Source organism: Mustela nivalis (genome assembly GCF_964662115.1).
Source record: "Mustela nivalis genome assembly, chromosome: 2".
Classification (NCBI taxonomy): Eukaryota; Metazoa; Chordata; class Mammalia; order Carnivora; family Mustelidae; genus Mustela; species Mustela nivalis.
Genome location: NC_139021.1, coordinates 182,927,584 through 182,954,023, shown reverse-complemented (window position 1 = coordinate 182,954,023; position 26,440 = coordinate 182,927,584). Strand labels below are relative to the sequence as shown.

Below are 26,440 nucleotides of genomic sequence, written 5' to 3'. Positions count from 1 at the left end.
GTTTTCATTTGAATCCGGAGGGCGCGGCGGGCGCTTTCGGCGCGGAGCTGCGGACGCCGGGCGCCTCCCGGACGCGGCTGGGCCGGGCTCCCTGGTCGCCCGCAGGCGACGGCGCGGGGCCCTGAGGACTGCGGCGGACGTGGCCGCGGGCAGTCCCGGTCCTTGCAGCCCGGGGCGGGCGGCGGACGCGGGCGGGCGACCCTCCGGCTGTTCCTGGTGAGGACTCGGGCTGCGTCTGGCGGAGCGGGGGGCCGGCTGCTGGCGGGGCGGGCGTCGGGTCCTGGGGAAGCGGGCGTGGGGGCGGCCGGGGGCGGCCGGCGTGCGGGCCGCGGGCCGCGGGGACCCCTGCTCTGCGGGAACCGCGCCTGCGACGCGGCCGGGGCTCTAGCGAGGCGGCCCCGGGAGCCTCGACCTCGATGGTCGCCGTCCTGGCCGCGGGTCTTTGGGGGCCACTGGGTGTTGGGGGGCGCCCTGGGGCGCAACGCGCGGCCTGGCTGGGGTCCCCCAGGGGGCAGCCCGGTCCGGGTGGCAGGAGCCTGGCGAATTGTACAGGCTAGCCCACTTGGTCACCTCCCGGTGAGTAGCTCTTTGTTTTTAGAGTAACCCCCGCATGCCCCGCGTTTGGTTTTTGTTTTACTCAGGGCCAGGTTCCTGCAGTGAGTTTGCTTCAGCAAACCTTTTGATGCCGGACCTTCCTATCCGGATTATATCAAGTCTTGTTTAGAAAATGGGCCCTACAGGACGCCTTGTGACCATCAAAAGGAGTGGGGTGGACGGTCCCCACTTCCCACTGAGCCTCAGCACCTGCTTGTTCGGAAGGTGAGCCCTGGGCAGGGGTGGACAATTTAGTTTCAGAGACATTAACGTCATAGAGTAACACACCAGAAATGCCGGCCCCGAATTTGCTGGGACTTTCCGACTTCTTGTCAATGTAACAGGGCTGTTTATTAGGAAATAGAATTTTGAAAACAACGTTTATATAGTTAAGTATCGTTTTTAATCAAACGGGTTTTAAAATTGACTTGATAAAATCCTTAAATGGAGGAAAACGTAGATTATTCTCAAATCCTGATTCCCTGCAGGCCTTTAGACGACCAGCATGTTCCGCTGAAACCCTCCCAAACCTGGTGCGCCTTGGCTGGGGGGGACACGACTGAGCAGAGGAGGGAGGAGGCTCTGTATTGGACGCGTTGGTTGTTGGTTTTTTGGAAAAAAGAAAACAAGTCCTGGTGGTGTTTTAAGAACTTTCTTCTTCTTGCTGTCCTGTGTTGGTGGTAAATAATACGGTCCTTATATGACAGGCACACTCCTCCGGAATTTCTTATAAAATGATAAGTCACCCTCTGTGGAGCCCTGTGAGGTGGGGCCCGACCATCGTCTACCCACACCCGGCCCCGTGCCCACCGTGTTCTGCCTCACCTCAGACCTTCCGAGCTCGTGCTCATCGAGGTGCTTTTGGCCACTTTAAACTCTTATGACTGGAATGTTCTCTCTGTCTCCCTATGTAAGTGACTCCTTTCCAGCTTTCAGATATCCTTCTAAATGTTCCCCAAAGAGAACGCTTCAGTTAACACAGCTCTGGTCTTTCCTAACACCCCGCAGCGTGATCAGTCTTCGGCTGTGACTCCCACTACTAAGCTGGGCAAGCACAGGGACTGTGTCGTTCATAATTACACACGCAGTGCCTGGTGGGGGTCTGGCGAGAGAGAGGTGACCAGTGGCACTTTCTACCTAGCAGATGCGTGGGCTGAATGTGGAAACATGAATGGCCCGTGGTTCTCAGCCTGGGGTTCATTTGCCCTGCAAGGAGACATCTGGCAAGGTCTGGAGACAGTTTTCTATGTCACGGTGTGGGAGGTTCAAGCCAGCAGCATCAGTGAACAGAGGTCAGGGGGGCTGCTAAGGACCCTACAATGTACAGGACCAGCCCTACTGGAAAGAATGTCATTGGTGCTGAGGTTAACAGCCACTGACCCATAGGGATTCTAGCTGGCAGTTTGCAGCCACCCAAATTCTCAGTTCTAATGAGATAGTCTCTCTCTCTCTCTCCCCACAGTATTCTGTTATCTAAAAATCAAATTCTCTTTAGTTTAAAGTGGCTGTTCACTTTCCATAGCTTCTTTTCGCTTTGAAGGAAAAACATTTTGGTGTCAAATGTCAGTAATTCTGGTGATTCTACAGTTGTGATTAAATATATTTTTATGTGGGATTTTATCATTTAAAACCCATTCAAAAGTGGTCATATGACATAGGTAGAAAGAGATATTCTTCTTCTTCTTTTTTTAATTGCTTTGTTTGAGAAAAGTACTTCTTAAAAAAGGACGGTGGCAGAATACAGAGACCTCTGCACCAATTACTTATTTTTTCTTATAGTGAAAGAACGTGTGGGATCCCAGGAGTTAGAGTGGTCCCTGGACAAATGAGCAGCATCTCTAAGTTATTCTAGGAACTAGAGCAACAAAACCTAAAGCCTAAATTTCCAATCGAGAAATTCTTCAAACAACTTAACTTTAGCTCGTCTCCTGGATTCCCACCCCGTCCCCCTTTAGAGAAAAAGCATGACTTGTTCCTGCCAACCAATGGCCCCACTACCAGAAACCCCTTAGAACTTAAGTACTGCGTCACATCTGTCTGCCTGCAAAGTTCACGGATGGAAATGAGGCAAATACCCACAAAAATAAACACAGAAACCCGAGAACAAAACCTCAAACAAGAACAAAGTTTTGTCCAAAAGTGCCCAGACTGGCAAGGTTAGGAGACCGTGAGACATAAAACAACCGTGTATCCGAACCCCGGTTAGTGTTACTCTGTGGGACAACCGGACAGTTTAGACAGACCTCTGTGGCTGACCCACTTCTCTGTAGGGACAGACAGAGCTAACACTGCTCTCTCCACGGCTACTGACAAACCACGCTGTCCTCTACAACCTATTTGCCACACGACCGAAACCACTAAACCACGATTTCCCACGAAGGCTAAGAACACCGTGCAGCTAGGCAGGGACAAGAAACTCAGCACTCACACTCACACAGGCCAAGTCGGTCAGCCCTCGGGAGTCGAATTCCAGCTCTGCAATTATTTTATACCCTCGTAACTTTTATACACATTCTAGAAAGAGATAGTCCCAGCTGCAGGGCAGTGTATGGAGAACAGAGCGGAGAGTGTGTGACTGTTCAGACTTGCAATAAAGGGAACCCGGAGACCCAAGGAGACTTCACTAAGGACCCTTTGGATTAGTTGGCCTGTGGGTTTGGAAATTCCCCCTCTGGTGCTTCCTGCTGAATCTAATAATGCGTATTTGTTGTTTGCATTCGTATTTTTAATAATAGTCTTGTGAATCTGCCCGTTCATACAGCGTTGTTCTAAAGCAATGAAAAGTTCATGAGTCAATGGTATTGACAGTTTGCCGGGCAAAGGGCAGAAAAGTATAATTCATTCATCATTTGAACAACCCCGTGATGTAGGTGCTGATGTGATTATCTGCTTGTATGTGAAGAGACAGGTGTGTTAGCATAAAATACAGCACCCGTAGCGATGATGAAGACTTTGAACATACATAACATTCCAAAGGAACACACAGAAACCTTTCTTTATGGAAAAAAAGGACAGAGGATCAGAAATCGTTACAGTCCTCCAAAATGATGGGAAGTCCTCCCTTATGTTTATTTATAAACATAGCCATTTCAGTAAAAGCAACCCAGTTTTGTATTCTAATATTTTCCATTATAATTGTTTTCAAGTACCCAAAGTCTTAAAGATTTAAAACAGTCGCTGACACAATACTTGTCAAAATTATTTGCCAAAGGCATAGGCCGTCACATCGCCTGACTGATTACCCCCTTCTGCCGTTTCATTTTTGGATCAAACATATGGTCAGATGCTGTTTTATTTTGAAGCATTCATGGGATAAAAAAAAAAAAAAAGAAAAAAGTTGCGTCAGCCTCAAACTCTCAATTTCTTCCCTCAAAGGGGTGTTGAATGTGACATTCGAATCCAGCTCCCTGTGGTGTCAAAGCAGCACTGCAAAATTGAAGTCAGTGGGCAGGAGGTAAGTGGGTGTTTGAAGTTTTGTTTTTTTCCCTTTTCGTGGCACTTTTTACCCAGTCATCAAACTCATCTGAGTTTCCCCTTCTACTCTGCAGGCGACACTGTTTAATCTCAGTTCCACCTGTCCGACCCAAGTGAACGGGGCTGACGTTGCGGAGCCCGTACAGCTTACGCACGGCGACGTGATCACGATTGTCGATCGATCTTTCAGGTGGGTGAAGGTGAATCTAGTCGCTCTCGGCGCTGATGCTTGCCAGACGTCTGTGACTTTCCTGTGCCACAGATGACGTCAGAGCGTGTGGCGCGGCCGCTCTGCACTGGTTCTGTCTGCAGTCACATGGGCATAGTGGGGATCACACGTGGGGCTCCTGTGACCCCCCTTTCAGGGTCTGAGCACACGCAGCTGGGCCAAAGATGGGTGACCAAGGCCTTCCCGGGGTCTTATTTTTGGTGCAGGCGGGGTGAAGCCACATGCATTTTTCAGTTTCTGTTTCATTTTCAAGTTAAAAAACGGTCCTGGGGAAAAGACACAAGACAAGCTGTCCGGCTCAGCTTATCATGACATGAGCGCCTGGGTGATTGTCACCTGTGAAGGGCTGAGCTGTGCTCCATCAGTGTGCTTATGTCGAAGTGCTCCTCCCCGGCCAGCCAGGATATGACTGTATCAGAGACAGGGTCTCGAAAGAGGTGGTTGAGTTAAAAAGAGGCCATTAGTGTGGGTCCTAATCAATTTGACTGGTGTCCTTGTAAGAAGACGAGCTGAGGACACAGAAGAAGGGCAGCAGGTGCTCAGGGACGGCCGCGTGAAGGCCGCAGGGACGGCCCTGGCCAGCCCGGGACAGAGGCCTCAGGGAGAGAACAGTCCCGCCGACACCTTGATCTCGGACTTCCAGCCTCCAGAACTGTGAGAGAGTACGTTTCTGTGTCGAGGCCACCTGCGTGTGGCATTTTGGACGGCAGTCCTAGCAAACTAACACACCACTCAAGCTGTAGACAGAATATTTCCAGAACCTTCTTCTGGAAAGGTCTTCTAATCACCGCTTCTTTCCCTCACCAAGTAAACCACCCTAGTGGCTTTTCTGATAACAAAGTTTTTGGAGTTGTGCTACGAAAGCATGTGTCTCTAACCGTCTGGTTCTGTCTGTCTTTATTAAACTCTGAATTTGAAGCAATGACGTATGTCCTTGCCGCTGACTTCTGCTCCGTGCTTGGGAGAGCCAAGCGCGGATGTCCTGTTTGCTGTCAGACTACTTCACTGAAATAAATCCCGGGTATATACATAATTCGTTCATTCTGGACAGAAGTTTGTTAAATTTCCAGGTTTTGAAGTGAGTCGAGGGCTGGCTTTATGACGAGATGTGGTTAATTTTTTACTAATCTCTCCTGCATGTTTGAAAAGAATATGTGTCCTGTGGCTCCCTTAAGTTGAAATCACACATTGAGGATTTTTCTTTCTTTCTGTTTTTTTAGTTCTTCTGTTTCTGCGGTCTCTCCATTGAGAGTGTTGAAACTTAGAATCCTGTCCTAGTGGGTGAAGCTCTGTGGCTTATCTTTCTGAGATACTCTGTACCTTCCCTCCTGCTTTTTTATCAGTAATTGTGTACTATCCTATTTTCTGGCACTTGGCTTTCAACTTGTTATAATCCCTAAGGCTCAGGTTGTCTCTTACAACCAGCTCTTAGGTGAGCTTTTCTTTACAATCGGTTTATCTTCCGGATAGATGGATCCTTTTATCATTATAAAGTGTCCTTCATCCCCAGGAGCAATTTTTATCTTGAAGTCTCTTTTGTTGACGCTGGCAGATGCCCCCTCCAGCTCGCCCAGGGTTGCTGGTGGCTCCGGGTGTCCCCTCTCATCCTCCACGCTCATCCGGCAGGTGCCTTTGGTTGGGCCTCAGGTCCCTGGGAGGCAGCGCACATGGGTCACGCTGGCCGTCACGCCGCCAGATGGCACGCTGACCTCCTTACTGCCTCCACGCGTCTTGAGCGGATATTTCCCATGTGTTCTGTTGGTCATCTTCCCGGGGCTTCTTGTGAACTTGACTTCCAGGAAGCAGACTCTAGGTAGGAAGCATTTGATGTGGAGTGGAAATTAGGACTTCTTCCCCCAAATGAGATCCCGTTCAGTTTGAGGTTAACTGAGATAATTAGATACCTCCAACACAAGAATGGGGAAGGGGGCTTAGGAAGAGGGATGTGACCATGAACTCTGAGGCCATGAGAAGTAAGTCCAGACACCCGCCTGTTTCGGATCAAGCCACCTTACAGAGGCCAAGTTCAGAATGCCCACCGTTCTGTGAATTATGCCCGGGGTCTGGTCGAAGGACAGTGTATATTGTTAAATCTGTCTCCATCTTCAAAAATATGCCAGTCTTTGTTCAGATGCAGACGCGGTAGTCAAGAAACAGGAGGTCACAGTGTTCCTATACAGGATGGCTCTGGGGTGACCTTGCAGTAAGGGTGACATCACCAGGTGCCTCAGGCCTCGGCTTCCCTGGTGACCTTCCAAGCCCTCAGATGATTGTGGGTATAAACCCGTGGGAATCCGATCGGCTCCCCTGTGCAGGTTTTCACAGAGGAGGTGCTCGGATATTGTTGAAATCACACAGCTTGTCTGCATTCTATTTCCTCGAATATAGTGAATCTCTTGAATAAAACCTCAAGTTTGTTCCTCGCTCCTTGGACGTGAATGAGATGAGGAGGTTCTCCATCAGTCACAGAGCTGGAGTCTGAATGTGTGTCTGTCCTTGTGTGCATTTCAGGTATGAAAATGAAAGTCATCGGAATGGAAGCGAGTCGACAGAATCCCCGGGACAAAAACGCAAACAGGTGATGGGGGGGTAGAAATGATCCAGCTGGGGGCTCTGGTCTTTCTGCACGGTACTATGAGATCATTTGTAAGCAGGCCGATGAGTGACCTCTCACAAGGGAGGGTGACTCGCCAGTTATGAGAGGGACAGACACCTGAGATCTTAAACATACTGAAAAAACTTACAACTATGATTTTTTTTTCCTTCACAATGAGAGGACTGAGTCAGTCCTGCACTTTGGCCTGAAGGCCCCTGGACTATCTCATGATGTGCGCTTGCAAACTTTTGGCGAGGACAGCCCATCACATAGAGTTAAAATCTCAGACCTAGATCAGTGGCTTGTGTTGTCTCCCAGTTACTTGTTCTTCCATCCTTCTGCATCTGAAATGATCACATCAGAGCTGTGAGTCCCAGAGATGCCTCCTGACTTTGATGGAGAGACAACCCTGCCACCCGAGAGCGTCACTGTGCTGCGTCAGTGCCAGAGAATCTGTGTCCGTCCAAAGAGTGCAGCTCTGCCAGGATGCCGTGCTGGGCCCATCCGCTAAGATTTAGGAAGCTTGCTGAAGCTGGCCAAGCTGGTCTTCTGTGACTAGGCTGTAATTCACTGGCTTAAAAAATCCCATCATCCTATGCCTGAAATTAGCAGGAAACCTTCAACCAAACATCTCCGCCCTGGCTACATGCTGCTTCCTTCCTAGAGAAAGGACCCTCGTGGTGATCTTGCCCCTCATTGGCTTTGGGGGAAAGCTCGCTTTCGAGATTCTCTAACTACTTTGTTGGTAGGTGTTAGGCAACCAAGCAAAAAGCTGGACTTTGAGTTAGAAGTGGTCTCAAAGGCCTACCAGCTGCTTGTTGTCTGGACGGTGATAAAGTCAGTGTTGAAACTGAATACTGAGAATGTGTTACAGCCGTTTGATGGTGACTTTTATGTCTGGAATATAATGGTACAAAAATAGGCTTATACGCTTATATTTTGTACATATATTTTAATTTTAATTCATTTTTATTGTTTGGTCCTAAGATCCGTGGCCAACTTCAAGTTGGAAATAAGAAACTGATCCCCCACTTGGCAAGTTAGAGAAGCAATGTTTCAGACACCAAGAAATCTGAAATTGATTAGGGAGAAGTTAAATTATTTGCCTTTGGATATACTTTGTGACTTTCTTCCCCCATCCTAATTCAGATGAGATACTTTCTTCCTCTGAAGCAACATTGAACTTTTTGTACCTTACATCCTTGTTATTCTGTGGTTGTTCCTCGCCCCCTAAAAATCTTCTGACAGATTGTGAAGGCAGCCGTGGGGGCCAGGTAGGAGTGTTGGATCTGATTGCTGGGCTCAGAGGGCACGATGCCTGTGATGTGCCGGGTTCACTTTCTCCTAAACATCCAGGCCTGGGTGCACCTGCCGACCCGAGCCCCCAGGCCGAGCGGGGCCCCAGCTCACTGCAGGTCCTGCAGCCTCTTTCTGACAAATCTAAGTATTAAGTCGGAAATTCTGTGCCCTTGGTAGGTTCACAGACGCTGAACATAGGTGATGTTTAATTTTAGCCTTGGTTCTTTCATAGGGTGATGAGAAAGAAGTTTGAGGGAGTTAGCAAAACTCAACTGAGGTTCCATTGGAACAGTTTTGAGCTTCAAGTTTGTTTCTTGTTCTATCATTGTATGTTTTTTACAATCCGCTAAGAAATACGTGTATTATGAGCACTCACCCCTCAGAGTCTTTGGCTCCTTTCTCAAAGTCTCTAAAATTCCTACCAGAAGAGTTTGGTAAGAAAGAGCATCCAGAGCCAGAACATTTTCATAAACATGACTGTGGGGATTTGAACAAGCACCTAACTCACTGTTTCTATTTTTCCAATTCACAGGATTCTCTGCATCGGGTCTCAAGGTCTAGCTTCTCTTCTGACCCTGGTTAGTAGTTTTTGATTTTATTCTGGGATCCTGCACGATCAGCTCTCTGTGCAGGGTTAGGGCAAGGAAAAGGTAATCAGAACACCGGCGTTCTACATCTAGGTTCACACAAGTTAGGAGGTTGGTTTACGTAACACAACAAGCAGGCACCTGAGTTAATTTATCCTCCAGAGATGCATGGGGCACAATACTTATTAGAGCATCCACGTGTAAACTGAACACGGGTGTCAGTTTCATCGAGTAGATAATAGCCAGTGACCCCTCATATTGACCCCTTGTACTGGTTACAGAAGGCCGATGTGATTTATTTGTCTGCATCGTAATTCGAGGATCAGAATACTTCTTTGATGCATTGGCATTAAGTAGTTTGTGAGCTAGGTGAAAAACTAGATTGCAAGCCTGTTTGAAAAGGTTGTAAAATTTGAATACTGCACAGTGTTAATCACTGAGAAAATCTTGAACTTTCTGTTTCTTATTTCTTAACTCATTGCCAAGATGGGAAAATTCAAGATTCCAATGCCCATTCCAAACTCTGTGAAGAAAATGTTTCCGGAAGTCCTCTGGTACACGTCAAGAATGGCAAACCAGCCGCCCCGGATGGTCCCAAAGATCACGCTGCTAGAAAATCCCTTAATGCTGTCCGTTCCTCAGAACTTCCTGGAGAAAACTTCAGAAATGCAATGGATCCTACAGCCAGGGATTTTAAGGAAGATTCCAGTGTTGTCTTAGTGAGCTGTCATGGAGAACTGAAGACTTTCCCCTCTACATGGTGTCCTGAGAATAGTGAAAACCAGGAGTCTCCCTTTAGGGAGCTTTACGAGTCAATGAAGGAAGAGTTTGACATGAAATCAGGAAAAGGAATTGTTCCACAGAGTGGGAAAAAGTCGGGGCCGCAGAGTCATCGTGCATCAGAGAACGAATGTTCCGGTGAGCTACAAGACAGGACACAAGTCCTGGTCTCACGTAAATCCAGACCGAGGTCGGGTCGATTCACCCCAGTGAAGGCAGACCCTGCTTTGGGAGAACAAGGAATTAGCCAGACAGAGGACAGGAGAAAGGATGAGGAGGCCCTTCAGACTCCCAAGGAGACCACGGGTCCCAGCATCCCTCCTAAGGAGACGACAAGAACCGAGACCCCGGTCCAACATTCTCCTCACCATTCCTCACGAAAACGTCGGAGTGAAGACCTGCGTGTTCCCAGGGGAAGTGAACCCGTGAATCCAGCTCAAAGGGACAGCTTCGGGACAGATAACAAGACACTCACTCCTTGGAAGTTCTTAGCCAGAAATCCAACACCCACTAACGTTGAAAATGCTGATAATTTTGGAGCAACACCAGAAAAACGCTTGTCCAAGAAGAGGGCGAGTGTTCCCTCCAGTGTGGACGTTCTTGCCTCAGAACCAGAATCTCAGACTCACACTGTTTTAGCTCCACTGCCCGTTCAAGTTGAAAGGAAGATTCAGAGCATTTCCGTGCACCAGCCTGAGAGAGGGGGCGCCACCACCGGGCCTTCGAGCTCTGGGTTCCCCGGCCGTAGTTCAGTTGATAGCAGCAGCTCTGGTGACTCCATTAGTAAGTTTACTTACCTGTGCATTCATTTTCTCCCACAGGCTCACACCTTCTTTGTACCTAGATAGGAAGTCATGAGACTTTCCTTCCCTCGGTAGCGATGGCTCTGGTGTAGGGGGAGGGTCCCGGAGGCAGGGCTGTCTACTCATGCGACAGCCATATGCACCGTCTGCCCTGACAGACGCGTCCTCACGTCTTGGAGCTTCGTAACCAGGGGCTCTGGGCGGAGTGCATGTTGTCAGGGAGGAACACCACCGGGGGCCTTAAGGGGGTCCAACACCATGTTGGGAGTCTCCTGGTGTACCTATGAGAAAATAGGAAGGAAGATAAACCCAATAAGCGTAATGGCTTGCTTTTTTTTTTTTTTTTAAGGTTTATTTTATTTTATTTATTTGAGAGAGAGAGAGCATGGGAGGGGAGAGGTCAGAGGGAGAAGCAGGATCCCCACCGAGCAGGGAGCCCGATGCGGGACTCGATCCCGGGACTCCGGGATCATGACCTGAGCCGAAAGCAGACACTTAACCCATGGAGCCATGCAGGCGCCCAGGCGTAATGGCTTTTCACAGAAGTTGTAATTCTGAACTGTAAGCTGTTGTATCCTTACGGAGTTTGCTTCCGTAAGTGAGGTCCAGGAAAGTCAGTCCTTTGGAAATGTTTAAATATGGGGCGTCTCTCCGGTAATCATACTCTTCTCAGGGTCTCTTACGAGCAGTTTTTCTGTTTCGGGTTTTGGGTTTTGTTTTTTATACAACTGGGGACTTCGCCCAGGAGTGTATGCATCAGGTGCTGTTGTAGGTGTTTTCGGACATTCACCCTGTTACTCCTTTGAGCAGGCAGCAGGAGTGCCCCCGGGACGGGGGTTCCTGTGATTTCTTTCTTGCAAATAGGGACACTGGTAGCCTCATGTCACATAGCGAGTGGCAGAGCTGTGACCTCTGGAGGAGGCTTGGCATGTCCCCTGGGCACCCTCCCACACTTCCCGGGGCTCTGAGCATGTCCTAAAGTAGCGAGCTTACTGTTGGGCTCCGTCTGCAGAGGGTCCCTTGGGCGAGGTGCGCGGCTCTCAGAAATGAGACCCGTATGCATCCATCACGATGTCCCCAGGGGTCTCCGAAGAGGCATCACCCAGACAAGGGATTTCTGTCGCGTGCTGGTTCACCAGGATGTGCAGTGGGGTTGGGACTCATGATCTGCCGATTCTAATCACCTGGAGAAGTTGTCAAGTTCATGACTTCTCACTAGGTCGGTCTGGGTGAGCCCCGAGTCCATACATGGCTTTCTAAAAAGACTTCTCAGGTCACTGTAAAAACGTCCATCTCTGTCTTTGCTCAGCTCCAGCGTGGACGCCACCGGTCTGGATCCCTTTATCAATACACAGGATTTCTCACCCTTTTAGAAAGTCTTTGTCCTGTCCAGTTGGGACTTGACATCTTGTTGGTTTGTCCCTAGATCTTTCTTCAGCTCTTGAAGCACTCCAGGGCCTCAGCGTGACAAAGGGACAGCGTGAGGGGGTGTTGGGTGTCAGTGAACTTCACCAGCGGCTTGTCTTTAACAGGAGCCTGAAGTGAGTCTATGTAAGTGTGCACCATTCATTCCTCTCCACATTCATGTTTCCTTCAGATAAGATTGAGGGAACGCCCCTGAAGAGAAGGCGGGTCTCCTTCGGTGGTCGTCTGAAGCCCGAGTTATTTGATGAGAACTTACCTCCTAATACACCTCTCAAGAGAGGAGAGACCCCGAGGAGGTCTCTCATCAGCCACACTCCAGCTGTCCTGAAGAAAATCATCAAGGTACGTTGGGCGGACAGTCTTGTCACTCATGCCCGTGCTGCATCCTTTCCAGACTCCCCACCACCAGTACAGTTACGATGAAGGCCTTTTTCTTTCGAATCAAAAACTGAAAATAAAAAAATCTAAAGTTGAGCTCCTTCCCGGGGCTTCGACGTACGAGTCTAAGGAGGTTGAACAGGGGCAAGTCTTCACCCCTTCTGCTTGCCTTTTGCCAGCAGTTGCCTTCTGCTGGGCCGTCCTGCCAGCCAGGCCTACGGGGTATCACACGGGGGGTTCAGGGAAACTAGCAATTACAGGGGCACCCCGGTGGCTCCATGGGTTGAATGTCTGCCTTCGACTCAGACCATGAGCTCAAGGTGGTGAGATCGAGCCCCGCGTCCAGCTCCACGCTCAGCTGGGGAGTCTGCTGAGGATTCTGTCTCCCTCTGAGAGAGACACTCCAACTCTCTCTCTCTCTCAAAATAAATAAATACCATCTTTAAAAAAAACAAAAAACCAAAACCACTAAAATTACAAAGAATCTGGAGACATCATGACACATAACCATAAGGCATTTTTGCTTTTCTTTTAGAATTATAAGGTGAAAAGGGAAATCTCAGAGGTCAGCCATCTATGATTTTGACCATCAGCTGTGTAGAACTTTGAGTCAGCTACCCTAGGCTGTGTTGTCCTCCTGATTTTAGCCCTCTAGAAAGGTAGGGCCTCACGGCTCATCCCTGTCAGAGGGCCTGGTCTGTCTTTAATTTCTTTCATACCAAAAGGATGGTAAGGTATGCCTGGCTCCTTTTCCATTTAATACTGGCTCCCAGAAATGAGCAGCCTTCCTTCCGTGTAGACCGAAGGGGATTAGACACTTCCAGATGGTGCTTTTCTCTAGTTCAGATCAGGGCACGCTCACTTGTCACTCCCTGGGAGGTTCCTTTTCTCCTTTCTACCCGTAATACCCCAACCAAGACTTATCTGTTGTTTTATTCCCCTTTTATTTTTTCTAAAATGCGGGGGACAGACTCCCATTTCTACCGGCCCCTGATAGACAGTAGATGAAACGCTTTGGTGTTTCAAGATTTAAACAACTCTAATTCTTATGTGAGTAGGGTTCTCACGTTCCCTGCAGAGATGTTACATCTGTGGTAAGGTTTCTTAGGAACATTTAAATCTCCTCAGGAATACCCTCAACCATCAAGAAAAGAAGATTCTTCAGAAATCCATTTGGAAGTTTGCGCACAAGACCAGCCTAAGGGATCTCCAGCTCGGAATCTGACGAGAACTTCTCCAGTGGCAAATGACACCCGCCGTAGGTCGTCCAAGGTGCCCTCCGTCTCCAGGGGCAGCGCATCTCCTCATCCCACAGACACTCCCAAGAGGGGAGGCAGGAAGAGCGGCACCTTGCCTTCGAAGAGAGCTTCCATCGATCGGAGCCAACACGAGATCTTGCAGAGGATCTATTCCAGAAGAAGGAGCGGCGCTTCTGAAGCCAATTTAATCGGTGAGTGCTGGGTTGGCAGAGAAGGTCCTCAGGGTCGTTTCCTCAGGAATAGGAGTTTGGAAATGTTTCAGCACTTTCTTCTTTGGACAGTGGCAAAATCGTGGGCAGACGTCGTAAAACTCGGAGCCAAACAAACACAAGCTAAAGTGGTTAAACATGGCCCCCAGAGGCAGCCCAGCAAAAGGCACAAGAGAACGACCACTCCAAAGGTAGGGGGCGCCCTTTCCCCTCACGCTCTTCGGCGCGGTTCCGCGGTGTGTGCCTTGACGCTTTGACATTTTGCTTCTCTTGTTATCTTTTTTTCCAGAAGCCTGTTAGCAACGTTCACAGTCAGTTCAGCACAGGCCATGCCAACTCTCCTTGTACCATAATAATAGGGAAAGCTCACATCGAGAAGGTACACGTGCCCGCTCGGCCCTACAGAATGCTCAACAACCTTGTGTTCAACAAGAAAATAGACTTTAATGAAGATCTTTCAGGTAAATGCCCCCTCGGTGGGAGGATGCGGATGGGGTGCGACAGTTGCATTTACTGTGAGTGGGTGTGGGGAGGATAAACATTCTAGTCGACCTCCGGGGTGGTGATGGGCACAAGAGAAGGCTGGATTTGGAGAACAAGAAGGGGTCCCCAGTAATAAAGAGGCTCATGAGTCCTGCGGGGAGCAGGTGGGCATGGGAAACACACACCGTCGCCTTGGCTTGCAGCACGGGTGTGGAGAACCGGAAGCTGCTTTGTGCTGAAGAGAGCAGGCTTGCCCTTAAAATTGCCCCTTCTCTGCATCTCTACTAATCGATCGCCCCAAAGTTAGAGCCACTGGTTTGGGTCACGTTTCTCTGCTTCATACTTTCCTTCCCTTGCATGAAGCTTAACTGTGTCTTGAAACAAAGTCCTGCGAAGAGGTTTCCCTTAAGCAGCAGAAATGCGATGGGACCTCCCTATGTTGTCCTAGGCTAGAACTACGGCAAGAGCCCAGGGGTTGGGATTTTATGCCACACGGTTTGACCACTGGTTTCTGCCTTGCACATTTTTGGAGGGAGGTGACACTTGACGCCACCGCCCATTACAGGGTTCTCGTTTTTCTTTCCGGGAATATTTTAAGATGGAATCAGTGTACTCCTCTGTAGAACCCAGATAAGGATGCTGTGATTGCGGTCATAGTTGGATCAATACATTTAGCTTTAAAAAAACAAACCACAATAATGCAGAACAGTTGCCAGTTTTGATAACATACTCAATGAAAAAGAGTTGCGCGTATATGCCCCTATATGCAGACATATGCACATACGTGTTTCCTTATAAATTACGTACGAGTGTAACTAACATCTGTGTCATGGAGCCTTGAAGACCAATTCTAAAAATATTTTTAAGATCTAATTAATAGAAGTTTGTATACTCAGTACCCAGGACGGCGGATTTCCCAACCTTCCTTCCATCCACCGTCCTAGAAAGCAAACAACTTCTACCCCTTGGTGTGAATGACTTCCATGACAAAACACCAATCTGTGCACAAGCCTGGCTCTGGGGTATTTTACAGAAGGCCAGAACTGGAGCAGAGGGCTGAGATTTTTAAGTGAACTGTCTGATCTGGGGGCCCTCAGAACAGGTTCCCCAAACACAATTTGCAAACATACCAGACAGAGCATTTCGACCCATCGATGGCAGAGTGAGAAAAGAGGAAATTCGAGTGAGTGTTTCAGAAAGACAAATCTTCCATCTGAAGAACTGTATGGTTCTTTTCTTCTGTTATGTCAATGCTACGTTTTGGTGTTAAAATGAAAACATAGTGATTTTATCACTTGACAGTACTATTCGTGGACAGCCCAATGGATGTCATTTTTTAAAAATTGGGGATGTGTTATTTGTATGTAAAACCCAGGCCTACATAAGTTGGGATTTTTTAAGGCAGCACGAGAACGCTAGGTTTCCAGATGTCGGGACAGGAGGCTCGGGGAGCCGGGCTCTGTCTCCAGCCGGTGCTCGGGATCAGGGCAGCGGTCGAAGACTGAGCTGTCGACTGCCTTCGTTAGATTTTCTCACCAAGAGGAAGACAAAGAAGAGATACGATTCCAACATCTCATCGCTCTTCCTCAACAAAATGAGTTCATTATTAATGCATGACCCCGTCTCCCGAGAATTCTGGGGAGGGATTCCCTGTTCGCACTCTGCCACTTCCTCTGGTGGGTCTGAGGGCCGGCGTGGCTGATGGCCCAGGGAACCATACGCTAATCGCTTTCCCAATATTCTCACATCACAGGGTTAACTGAAATGTTCAAGACTCCAGCCAAAAAGAAGCCACAAACAATGAGCCCATACCCCAAGGCTTTTTCAAATTCAGAGGACTTCATCGGAAAGGAGTTTGAAGTACCCAATTCGGGAGAAAAACCTCCGCTGTGCACTTCAGTAAATTTTGGTTGGTTTACTGCTTTTTTTTTTTCTTGCATTTTGATGTTTTCAGTAGGAATTAAGATTTTTTTTTTTTTGGGGGGGGGGGGGTTTCAACAGATGCCGTATTACTTTTCTACAATAGATACTTCCGAAAAAATACCATTTGTAGCTTCTCAGTTCTGTTATGTTCAGGGGAAATTCCTATTAGCAATTGAACTAATGTTGGTATTTAGTGAGTGGCATAGAAAGGATTAATTTTAATAATAATTTTTAATAATTGTAATTGTATTAATAATTTTAGTACAGTAATATAACAATTATAAACGACCTATGTACACTTCTGCCTTTTTTTTTTTTTTTATATTTTTACTTATTTATTTATGTGACAGAGGGAGAGACAGCAAGAGAGGGAACACAAGCCAGGGGAATGGGAGAGGAAGAAGCAGGCTCCCTGCCGAGCAGGGAGCCCGATGCGGGGCTGCATCCCAGGACCCTGGGATCATAACCTGAGCTGAAGGCAGACTCTTGACTGAGCCCCCCAGGCACCCTAGCTTCTGCCTTCTTTTAATTTAAAGAGGTTGAGCAGCACAGAAGTAGAATGATGTCTCATCACAGTTACGTCAATTTCTCAAACTCAAAATAAGTGTTAATAACGAAAGGGAAGGAGAATGTGCTCACTGTGTGGTTATCGCTGCTGCTGTTCTTGGTGGCCCGTGTGGAGCTGTGAGCTTCTGGTGGGAGAAATGAGCCCATCTGGCGCTCTCACCTGAGTACGGGGTATACTGGGCACCCACTGCCTGTGGGAGAGGGAACAGAAGCAAGTTTTCCTGTGCGGTGTGGACCCCAAGCCCACGAACGGAAGCCATGCTATGGAATCAGGTGACACAGCTGTTTGCTTCTCATGTTTGAGGAAAAGAATGACAGTGCTCCGGTGCCCAAGATGCGGTGCAGTGCCCTACGGGAGACCTTTCTTAAGGATTTTTTCCTTATGTGTGATCCCTGTAGAATTATCACCTCAGTATGAACCCACTGTTGGTCACCAGATAACATTGTTATGATAAACATAAAATACCAGATCGGCACAACGTGGGGAAGAGAATCGATTTCTCATGCGTGTTTTTGTTTCCTGTAGGAGAAAATGTATTGTGCATGACTCAGAGTAAACCTCAAGAGCCATCCGATCACAGTCCTGCCAGCCCTCCCCTCAGAAGACCGGCTATTCGAGTAAATGCAAACATCGAGAAGACTCCAGGGTCGGAGGCAGAGCCTCTGAAGGCGGCGTCAAGCGCAAACAGGTTTCGAAGGTCCACGGAGCTTAGAAACACACAGATGCCAGGTCCAAGGCACAGCGACGAAGACGCAAACACAGACACTGCTGAGAACACGTCAGGGCGACGTCTGAGGAAAACTCCACAGCGAGGACAGAAACCAGAGGGAACGACTGAGGAACGAGAGAGCTGTTTTGACACATGTGAGAAAGCTATCAAATCAGAAGGTAGTTCTGAAAAGATGGTGCCTGTGAGGAGATCAAGAAGATATTCAGAGCAAAGATGGGATCCGATAGCCAACCTGACCACCCTCAAGAGACAGCAGGACACAGAACCCAAGGAAGACCTGGGGGGCATCCAAAATCTCCCCCAAACCCCTACTCACGCCCAGGAACCAATGGACGTGGGAAACAAAACCACAGAAAAGTGTCAGAAATCTTCAAAACCAGAACTAGTTGGCATGCCAGCCAGGATGAACATGGAGCTGAAGACCCCTCCCCAGAAAGTGGAGCTAGAGGAAGAGCCCTCAGCTCTTAGGAAGTCCATGCAAAGGCCAGGGGAAAACATCCCTGTGCCCGGAGAACCAGAAGATGGTGATGAAGACATCAAATTGTTTAACAGAACCCCGAAGCAGGAAGTGCGCTCTGCAGAAAATGTCACTGGAAGCAAGAGGCGGTCAAGAACACCCAAGAGAAATGCCCCGTCCTTAGAAGACCTGGTTGGCCTCAGAGAGCTCTTCCAAACGCCAAACCACACAGAAAGACCAAGGACTGACAGCAAAACCACCACAGTCCCCTGTAAATCTCCACTAGCAGATCCAGTCAACACGCCAACAAGTAGAAAGAGGCAATTCGAGACCCCTCCCCAGAAAGCGGACCTAGAGAAAGAGCCCTCAGCTCTCAGGAAGCCTACCCGAGCGCCAGGGGAAAGCATTCCTTCACATGGAGAACCAGGAGGTAGTGATGAAGACATCAAATTGCTAAACAGAACCCCAAAGCAGGAAGTGCACTCTGCAGAAAATGTCACTGGAAGCAAGAGGCGGTCAAGAACACCCAAGAGAAATGCCCCATCCTTAGAAGACCTGGCTGGCCTCAGAGAGCTCTTCCAAACTCCAAACCACACAGGAAAACCAAGGACTGACAGCAAAACCACCAAAGTCCCTTGCAAATCTCCACTAGCAGATCCAGTCAACACGCCAACAAGTAGAAAGAGGCAGCTCGAGACCCCTCTCCAGAAAGTGGACCTAGAGGAAGAGTCCTCAGCTCTCAGAAAACCCACCCGAACACCAAGGAAAGCCATGCCCTCACACAGAGAACCAGAAAGTGGTGATGAAGACATCCGCTTGTTCAAGGAAAGTCTGAAGCAGAAAATGACCCCTGCAGAAAATGTCACTGGAAGCAAGAGGCGGTCAAGAACGCCCAAGAAAATGGTCCAGTCCTTAGAAGAACTGGAGGGCCTCAAAGAGCTCTTCCAAACCCCAGAGCACACCCAGGACCCAGTGACTGATGACAGAACCACCACACTCCCCTGCAAATTGCCACTAGCAGACCGAGTCAACACACCAACAAGTAGAAGGCAGCTCAAGACCCCTCCCCAGAAAGTGGACATAGAGGAAAAGCCCTCAGCTCTCAGGAAGTCCACCCAAATGTCAGGAGAAAGTGTGCCCTTATACAAAGAACCAGGAGATGGTGATGAAGACATCAGATTGTTTAACAGAAGTCCGAAACAGAAAGTGCACTCCTCAGAAAATGTCACTGGAAGCAAGAGGCGGTCAAGAACACCCAAGAAAATGGTCCAGTCCTTAGAAGACCTGGCTGGCCTCAGAGAGCTCTTCCAAACACCAAACCACACAGATAAACCAATGACTAACGACAATATCACCAAAGTCGCCTGCAAATCTCCACTAGCAGATCCAGTCAACACACCAAGTAAAAGGAGGCAGCTCAAGACACCTCCCCTGAAAGGAGACCTAGAGAAAGATCTCAGGAAGCCCACCCAAACACCTGGGGAAAGCACACACTCACACGGAGAACCAGGAAGTGGTGATGAAGACATTAAAGTGTTCAAGGAAACCCCAAAGCAGAAGATGACCCCTGCAGAAAATGTCACTGGAAGCAAGAGGCGGTCAAGAACATCCAAGAGAAATGCCCTGTCCTTAGAAGACCTGGCTGGCCTCAGGGAGCTCTTCCAAACACCAAACCACACAGATAAACCAATGGCTGATGACAAAACCACCACAGTCCCCGGGAAATCTCCACTAGCAGAACCAGTCAGCACACCAAGTAGGAGGCGTCAGTTCAAGACCCCTCCCCAGAAAGTGGACCTAGAGGAAGATCCCTCAGCTCTCAGGAAGCCCACCCCAGCGCCAGGGGAAAACATTCCTTCACACGGAGAACCAAGAGGTGATGATAAAGACATCAAATTGCTTAACAGAACCCCAAAGCAGAAAGTGCACTCTGCAGAAAATGTCACTGGAAGCAAGAGGCGGTCAAGAACACCCAAGAGAAATGCCCCATCCTTAGAAGACCTGGCTGGCCTCAGGGAGCTCTTCCAAACTCCAGAGCATACCAAGGACCCAGTGACTGATGACAGAACCATCGAAGTTCCCTGCAAATCTCCATTAGCCGATCCAGTCCACAAGCCAACAAGTAGGAGGCAGCTCAAGACCCCTCCCCAGACAGTGGAGCTAGAGGAAGAGCCCTCAGCTCTCAGGAAGTCCATGCAAAGGCCAGGGGAAAACATCCCTGTGCCCGGAGAACCAGAAGATGGTGATGAAGACATCATATTGTTTAACAGAACCCCGAAGCAGGAAGTGCGCTCTGCAGAAAATGTCACTGGAAGCAAGAGGCGGTCAAGAACATCCAAGAGAAATGCCCCGTCCTTAGAAGACCTGGTTGGCCTCAGAGAGCTCTTCCAAACGCCAAACCACACAGAAAGACCAAGGACTGACAGCAAAACCACCATAGTCCCCTGCAAATCTCCACTAGCAGATCCAGTCAACACGCCAACAAGTAGAAAGAGGCAGTTCGAGACCCCTCCCCAGAAAGCGGACCTAGAGAAGGAGCCCTCAGCTCTCAGGAAGCCTACCCGAGCGCCAGGGGAAAGCATTCCTTCACATGGAGAACCAGGAGGTAGTGATGAAGACATCAAATTGCTAAACAGAACCCCAAAGCAGGAAGTGCACTCTGCAGAAAATGTCACTGGAAGCAAGAGGCGGTCAAGAACGCCCAAGAGAAATGCCCCATCCTTAGAAGACCTGGCTGGCCTCAGCGAGCTCTTCCAAACTCCAAACCACACAGAAAAACTAATGGCTGATGACAAAACCACCACAGTCCCCAGCAAATCTCCACTAGCAGATCCAGTCAGCACACCAATGAGCAAAAGGAGGCGGCTCAGGACCCCTCCCCAGAAAGTGGATCTAGAGGAAGAGCCCTCAGCTCTCAGGAAGTCCACCCGAACCCTAGGGGAACGTGCGCCCTCACACAGAGAGCCAGGAGGTGGTGATGAAGACATCAGCTTGTCTAAGGAAACTCCAAGGAAGAAGCTAGACCACGTAGAAAACATGAGCAGAAGCAAGAAGGGGATAAGAACGGGTAAGGAAAAGGCCCAGTTCCTAGAAGACCTGGTCGGTTTTAAAGAGCTCTTCCAAAGCCCAGAGCACACCCGGGAACCAGCAGCTCTTGTCAAAAGCACAGTAACGCCGGGCAGATCTCCGCTGGCAGAGACAGTCAACACAGCACCCCAGAGGAAGACGCATCGGAAGATGCCTCAGGGGACGGCGGACTCCGAGAGAGAGCTCGCACCTCCCGGGGAGCCCATCCAAACGCCAGCGGAAGCCACACGCACACACAGAGAGCCGGGAGGTGCTGAAGCAGGCGTCCGCTTCTTCAAGGAAACCCCAAAGCAGAAGATGGGCCCTGCCGAAAATGTCACTGGAAGCAAGAGGCGGTCAAGAACCCCCAAGAGAAATGCCCCGTCCTTAGAAGACCTGGCTGGCCTCAGGGAGCTCTTCCAAAGCCCAGAGCGCCCCCAGCACCCAGTGACGGACGACAAAACCGCAGTCCCCAGCAAATCGCCACTAGCAGACCCAGTCCACAAGCCGATGAGTAGAAGGAGGCGACTCAAGACCTCTCCCCAGAAAGTGGACATAAAGCAAGAGCCGTCAGCTCCCAGGAAGTCCACCCGAACGCGGGGGGCAAAGGCACAGTCGGGCAGAGAGGCGGGCAGCCCTGAGGGAGACCTCGAACTGTTGGGTAAGCCTGCGGAGCAGGAAGGGCCTTCTGCGGAGAATGGAGCTGGCAGCAAGAGGGGGTCAAGAACATCCAAGAGAAATGCCCCGTCCTTAGCCCTGGCCGGCCTCCGGGAGCACTCCCAAACCCCAGAGCACACCCAGGACCCAGTGGCTGACGACAAAACCACCCCAGTCCCCGGCAAATCGCCACTAGCAGATGCAGTCCACAAGCCAACAAGTAGAAGGAGGCAAGTCAAGACCCTTCCCCGGCAGGCGGACGTGGGGCGAGGGCCATCAGCTCTGCGGACGTCCACCCGACGGCGCGGGCCAAGTGTGGTCTCCAGCCAAGAACCCGCCGGTAGCGACGGAGACCTCAGGTGCGTGAATGATGCCCCAAAGCAGACCCTGAGCCCTGCAGAGAACGGAAAGCTCCGGAAAAGTCGGCGAAGAGCACCTAAGGAAAAGGCCACGCCCCTGGAAGACCTGGCCGGTTCCCCGGAGCCGGAGCCGGAGCCGGAGCCGTGCCCCGGGCCCGATCCCAGCGAGGAAGCCAGAGAGGACTCTGGTGGCGTCAGGGTGGCTCCCGTGCACCCTCCGGGCGGGAGGCAAGCTGTGAGCGTCCCGCAGAGGAGCCTCAGGGCCCGTCAGGCAACAGCCCAGGAAGACGAGGGGCTCCGCAGAGAGCCAGTCGGGTCTGGGAGGGAAAGAGGCGCTTCCCCGCCCTCCAAGAGGGAAGGAGGAACTGAGGAAGGTTCCACGGGAGCAAAGAGGCTGCGCTCGGCGACCCCCGCCCGGGACGCGGAGGAGGAGAAGCCGCCCCAGAAGAGGAGGAGGGCAGCTCCCCAGGAGGGCTGTGACGCACCGGAGCCCCTGACCCTGAAGAAGAGGCTGAGGGTCACAGCAGAGCCGATGCGTCTCCCCGGAGACCCGCCCAGGAGCAGCAGGGAGGCTACACCACGGGCAAGAGAAGCGGCCGGCTCGCCCCCGAGCCATCAGGTGATGCTGGGGCCCCTGTCATCCTGGGCGGGTGCTCTTGGGGCAAATGTCTGGTGTCATCTGTCCCTGGCTTGAAGGTGCGGATGAGTGTCTTTTCCCAAGGGGTCTGCATTCCACACTGAGTATCTGCAGACCGAGGCAAAGGATCCTTTGACAGAGAGAATAGACGAATTGGGGAGAAAAACTGGTCAAAATTGTCACAGCAAATTTTGACAAGTTTCTCGGAACCTGGCTGAGTTCCGCTCCTCTGCACAGGTGGGAAAGGTGCCGGGGGAAGGTGGCAGCTCAGTCCCGTGTTGTCGCTCCAGACCCCACAGGCAGGAGCCCTGGGTCGGGGTGGTGTCTGCCCCATTCTTTACTTGAGTAGACGATCTGCGTGGGGATTTGCGCCCTGAGAACAGCCTACCTGTCGGGTTGGTGAGGCTGGTGGGGGGGACACTCCTGCACGGAGCAAAGCTCGTAAATTCGGTTCCAGAAATTGCGATTCCCCCGTCCTGCTCCAGCAGCGGTTGGTGAAGGACGGGGAAATGGTTTACAGCTCGAAAAGGGGGCACTTTTCTAGAATGCGCTGTCAGTGCTTGTTTTAATCCAATTTGACATATACGGCACTCAGATATGGTGATAGAAACTGAGGCCGACTTCCTTACTCCGCTTACCAGTGGAGAGGATTTCTCGCTGGGACGAAGTGCCTCCTGGCATCTTCTAAGACAACCGTTAACGTTTCAGGCAGATTCTTAGCTCACTTTGAGTGTCTCTCTCCATGCTGAATTGTGAGAATTGCGTTACTCATGAGTGACATGTTGCGGATGTCTTGACATTTTTAGGGAAGGTCCCTGCGCTCTAGACGTCCAAATAAGACCGAGGCAGAAGAGCAAAGACCCGAGCCTGTTGTAACAGTGACAGAAAAGCCGAAAACAAAAAGAAGTGACAAGAAGCCCTTGAAGACATCCCAAGAGACAGCGTTACAAAGCCCGGAAGACGGAGCCAAGCAAGCAGCATCTGGGGGCAAAGCCCGGGAAAGCAGAATGTGTCTGAGGTCTGCGAGACCCACTAGGATGCCCTCGCCGGACGTTGCCGAGGAGAAGCAAAGGGAGAAAAGAGTGGGTGTCCAGGAGAAGAAGCAGGAGGAAGAAGTAAGGCAACCTTCAGATCCCATGCGTTTGAGATCTAGAAAAATCACAGTCCCTCCCGGAGGAAAGGCTTTGGAGAATGAACCCCAGCAGAGGGTAACTCGGAATGCCAAGAGATGCGCTGAAAATATAAAAAAGGCAAGTAATTTCCTGTTTTCCTTTTTTTTTTTTTTTAATGAGCAACGAGTATCACAATCTAATTTTTGCCCCATGTGCAAAAGCAAGGAAATAGAACACATTGTCGGCTCCTAGTTATACCACTGTAGGAAGCGTAAGTCTAAACCGTGTATTTTATCGGAGCTGTATTCAGCTGTCTCTGTCTCGGGAATTCAACTTCCGGTAGAAACTTGACCTTGTGAAGTCACCATCCAGGAAGAGCAAGGAATGCAGGTAGACAGTACTTTCTGGCTGCGTACAACATACTAAGAAAATTCTAGATATCAGTCTTCAGTCTCCCCGGTAGTTCAGCAAAACTTCTAAAGCAGAAAGGCGGTCCTGTCCGGCTTCCCCAGGAGTTCCTGTGGAAAAAGCTAGAAGGGAGGGAAGCCCAGTGTCTAAACGGCAAGTGGTACGCCAGGCCTGCTCATGTCCTGTCACCTTGAGCAGCACGTAAGCCGTCTGCCACTGGAATAAATCCAGTGCGCTGGATTAAATCCAGTCTGCCCTGGAATAAATCCATAGCAAGATGAAGTCCAGTTGGTGTTCTTTGGGGAATACTCCATTTTCTTAGCTTAAAAGAAGGGGGGTCGGCAGCTCCCTAGTGCTATACTTTTCTCAGCATGCATTTTGATCTAGAGGCCAGTGCTGTGGGCCACGGCTCTGTTCCAACATCTGGTTTAGTGTCGGCTGCGAAAGCAGGAGGATCTGTTTCCTGCGTGCTGGAATGGGGGTGATGGCCCTGTCCGGGGTGTCTTTGGGCCCTCCTGCCCCCTTTTAAGCTGCGAGGGAGCAGGGACAGGACAGGTGTTCAAGATCACTTGGTGCGGTCACTGTGGGGTCTGCCTCTGGTGGGCTGTTGGGTTGGGGGAGGGGCAGAAGCAGAAGCAGATGCCCCCCTGGTTCTGAGAAAGCAGATGGTCTCCTGCGTTACCGGACTGTCCAGAGGGATGAGCCTCCTCGGGGCTCCTGGAACAGGCCCAGCAGGTGGCCATACCCACTGACTATGGACAGATTGTCCACTTCACACACAGATTATTTTAGAAGACCCAAAACGTCCTGTCCTGTTTATACATTTGAATTCACTTTTTTGAGTGGTATTTTTTAATTAGTGAAAAAAAGCATATATTTACGTAGAAGTTTTCTTTCTTTTTTTATTATGTATTAACTTAAAAGTAAGTTACAAAGCTTCCTATTTAAATTTTAAACAAATAGTAACATTTTAAAAAACCAAAGCACCTTTCACATGACACATCTCAAAACTCATTTCCAACCTTAAAATTAATTTCCTCAAACTAAAAGCCTGCATCACACCTATTAAGGATTTGGGTTTTTGCAGAGTTGGTTACGAGAAATTGTTCTTTTCAATTACTTAAGAGCTCTATTTTATTCCCAAACAGGATGATGACAATGTGTGTATCAAGAAATTAAGAACCAGAAGTCGTCGGGACAATGAAGATATTTAGCAGAGAAGTTGAAAAGGGAAAAAATAATAAGTGCAGTCTAGTGATTTATTCTAGTATGATATTTGGGTAAATTTGAAAGGGAATTTTGTAAATAATGCTATTCAGGTGTTTAAGGAAAGAAAGCGTAGAATTTTCTGTCTCCGAGTGGTCTATTCATAAAGGCCACATGGAGGTCACGAAGAGGACTGCTGGTCTCATAAAGTGACAAAAATATCAAACTTGGCTTGGGGACGGGTGGGGGGCAGGGGTTGGGATCTAGAATATGCAGTGAAATGAAGCCGTGACATTTGTCACCCCCGTCCATCCTTGACGGCCCCACACGCCAGCACTTGCCGCGCTGCTCTGTAAATGCTTTCTGGTGGCCCATGTCCCGCGTCAGAATGTGAAAACGGGCTTCTGTCCCTAGTCCCCAGCCCTGGGCAGGCACTCAGGAAACGCAAATGAACAGGCCGATGAACAAACTCCTCGGCTGTTTTTTTACCGGGGCGGGGAGGGGGGTTACACACTGGGTCCACTCATAAGGGCTATTGGTCCCCTGTATGGGACAGTCCCGTTCTCAGGGTTCCCACCATGGAAGGGAACATGCGTGGGGCCTGGAGGACGCTGGTGGCCCCAGCTGCAGGGTGTAGGGGTCACTGGTGTCTTACCTTTTCCGCTTCAAGCATCTCTCTGACCTGGGACTGCTCACATCTGAGAAGGCACCTGGTGCTGAGTCCCGGGGCCGTGGGCCAGGGTGCCCCCCGCTCCAAATGGCTGGAGCTCTCCTAGTTCCTTGCATTTTCCTCTTATGTTTTCTGAGCTCTCCCGAATCTGCGCCCACTAGCGTTTTCTCTGACTGCCCCTGCTGGCCGCCTTCTTCCCAGCACGTCCCCTTGTTCAGGAAATAACCAAAACCATCTTCCAAAAGAAGGACCGTGACTCCCGCGCCGTCCACGCGAGCCACGGCCCCTTCGGTCTCAGCCCCAGACAGCCACGTGCCGGGCGTCTCCACCTCCACGTTCCACTGTCCTGTGCCTCTCGTGTTCCCTGGATGAGAAGACAGCACGCCGTCCCTCCGGTGCCCTGTCCAACCAGGTCGAAGTGGGGTTGGAAGACCCGGCAGGGGAGCTGTCCACTCTGTCCCTATCTGTCCACTCTGACACCATTGTGTCTGCGTGGAGCCAGGTGCTCGTAATAAATGTCTGCTGAATGAA

At 50.0% G+C, this 26,440-nt stretch overlaps 1 protein-coding gene across 2 annotated transcripts; it reads left to right on the top strand.

Moving 5' to 3' along the window:
- On the top strand, positions 1–26,440 carry MKI67 (marker of proliferation Ki-67). Of its 2 annotated transcripts, XM_082719250.1 has the most exons (15): positions 1–216; positions 642–819; positions 3,970–4,048; positions 4,143–4,258; positions 6,809–6,875; positions 8,725–8,770; positions 9,266–10,342; positions 11,960–12,129; positions 13,294–13,615; positions 13,706–13,824; positions 13,923–14,094; positions 15,870–16,025; positions 17,133–22,495; positions 23,320–23,763; positions 25,182–26,440. In XM_082719250.1, exons 2-15 carry the CDS (start codon positions 728–730, stop codon positions 25,245–25,247), a joined length of 8,289 nt encoding a protein of 2,762 aa, XP_082575376.1. In that variant the 5' UTR covers positions 1–216; positions 642–727; the 3' UTR covers positions 25,248–26,440. The 2 variants fall into 2 exon arrangements, with proteins under 2 accessions (XP_082575376.1, XP_082575377.1); XM_082719251.1 differs by lacking the exon at positions 9,266–10,342 and having other exon boundaries at positions 4–216.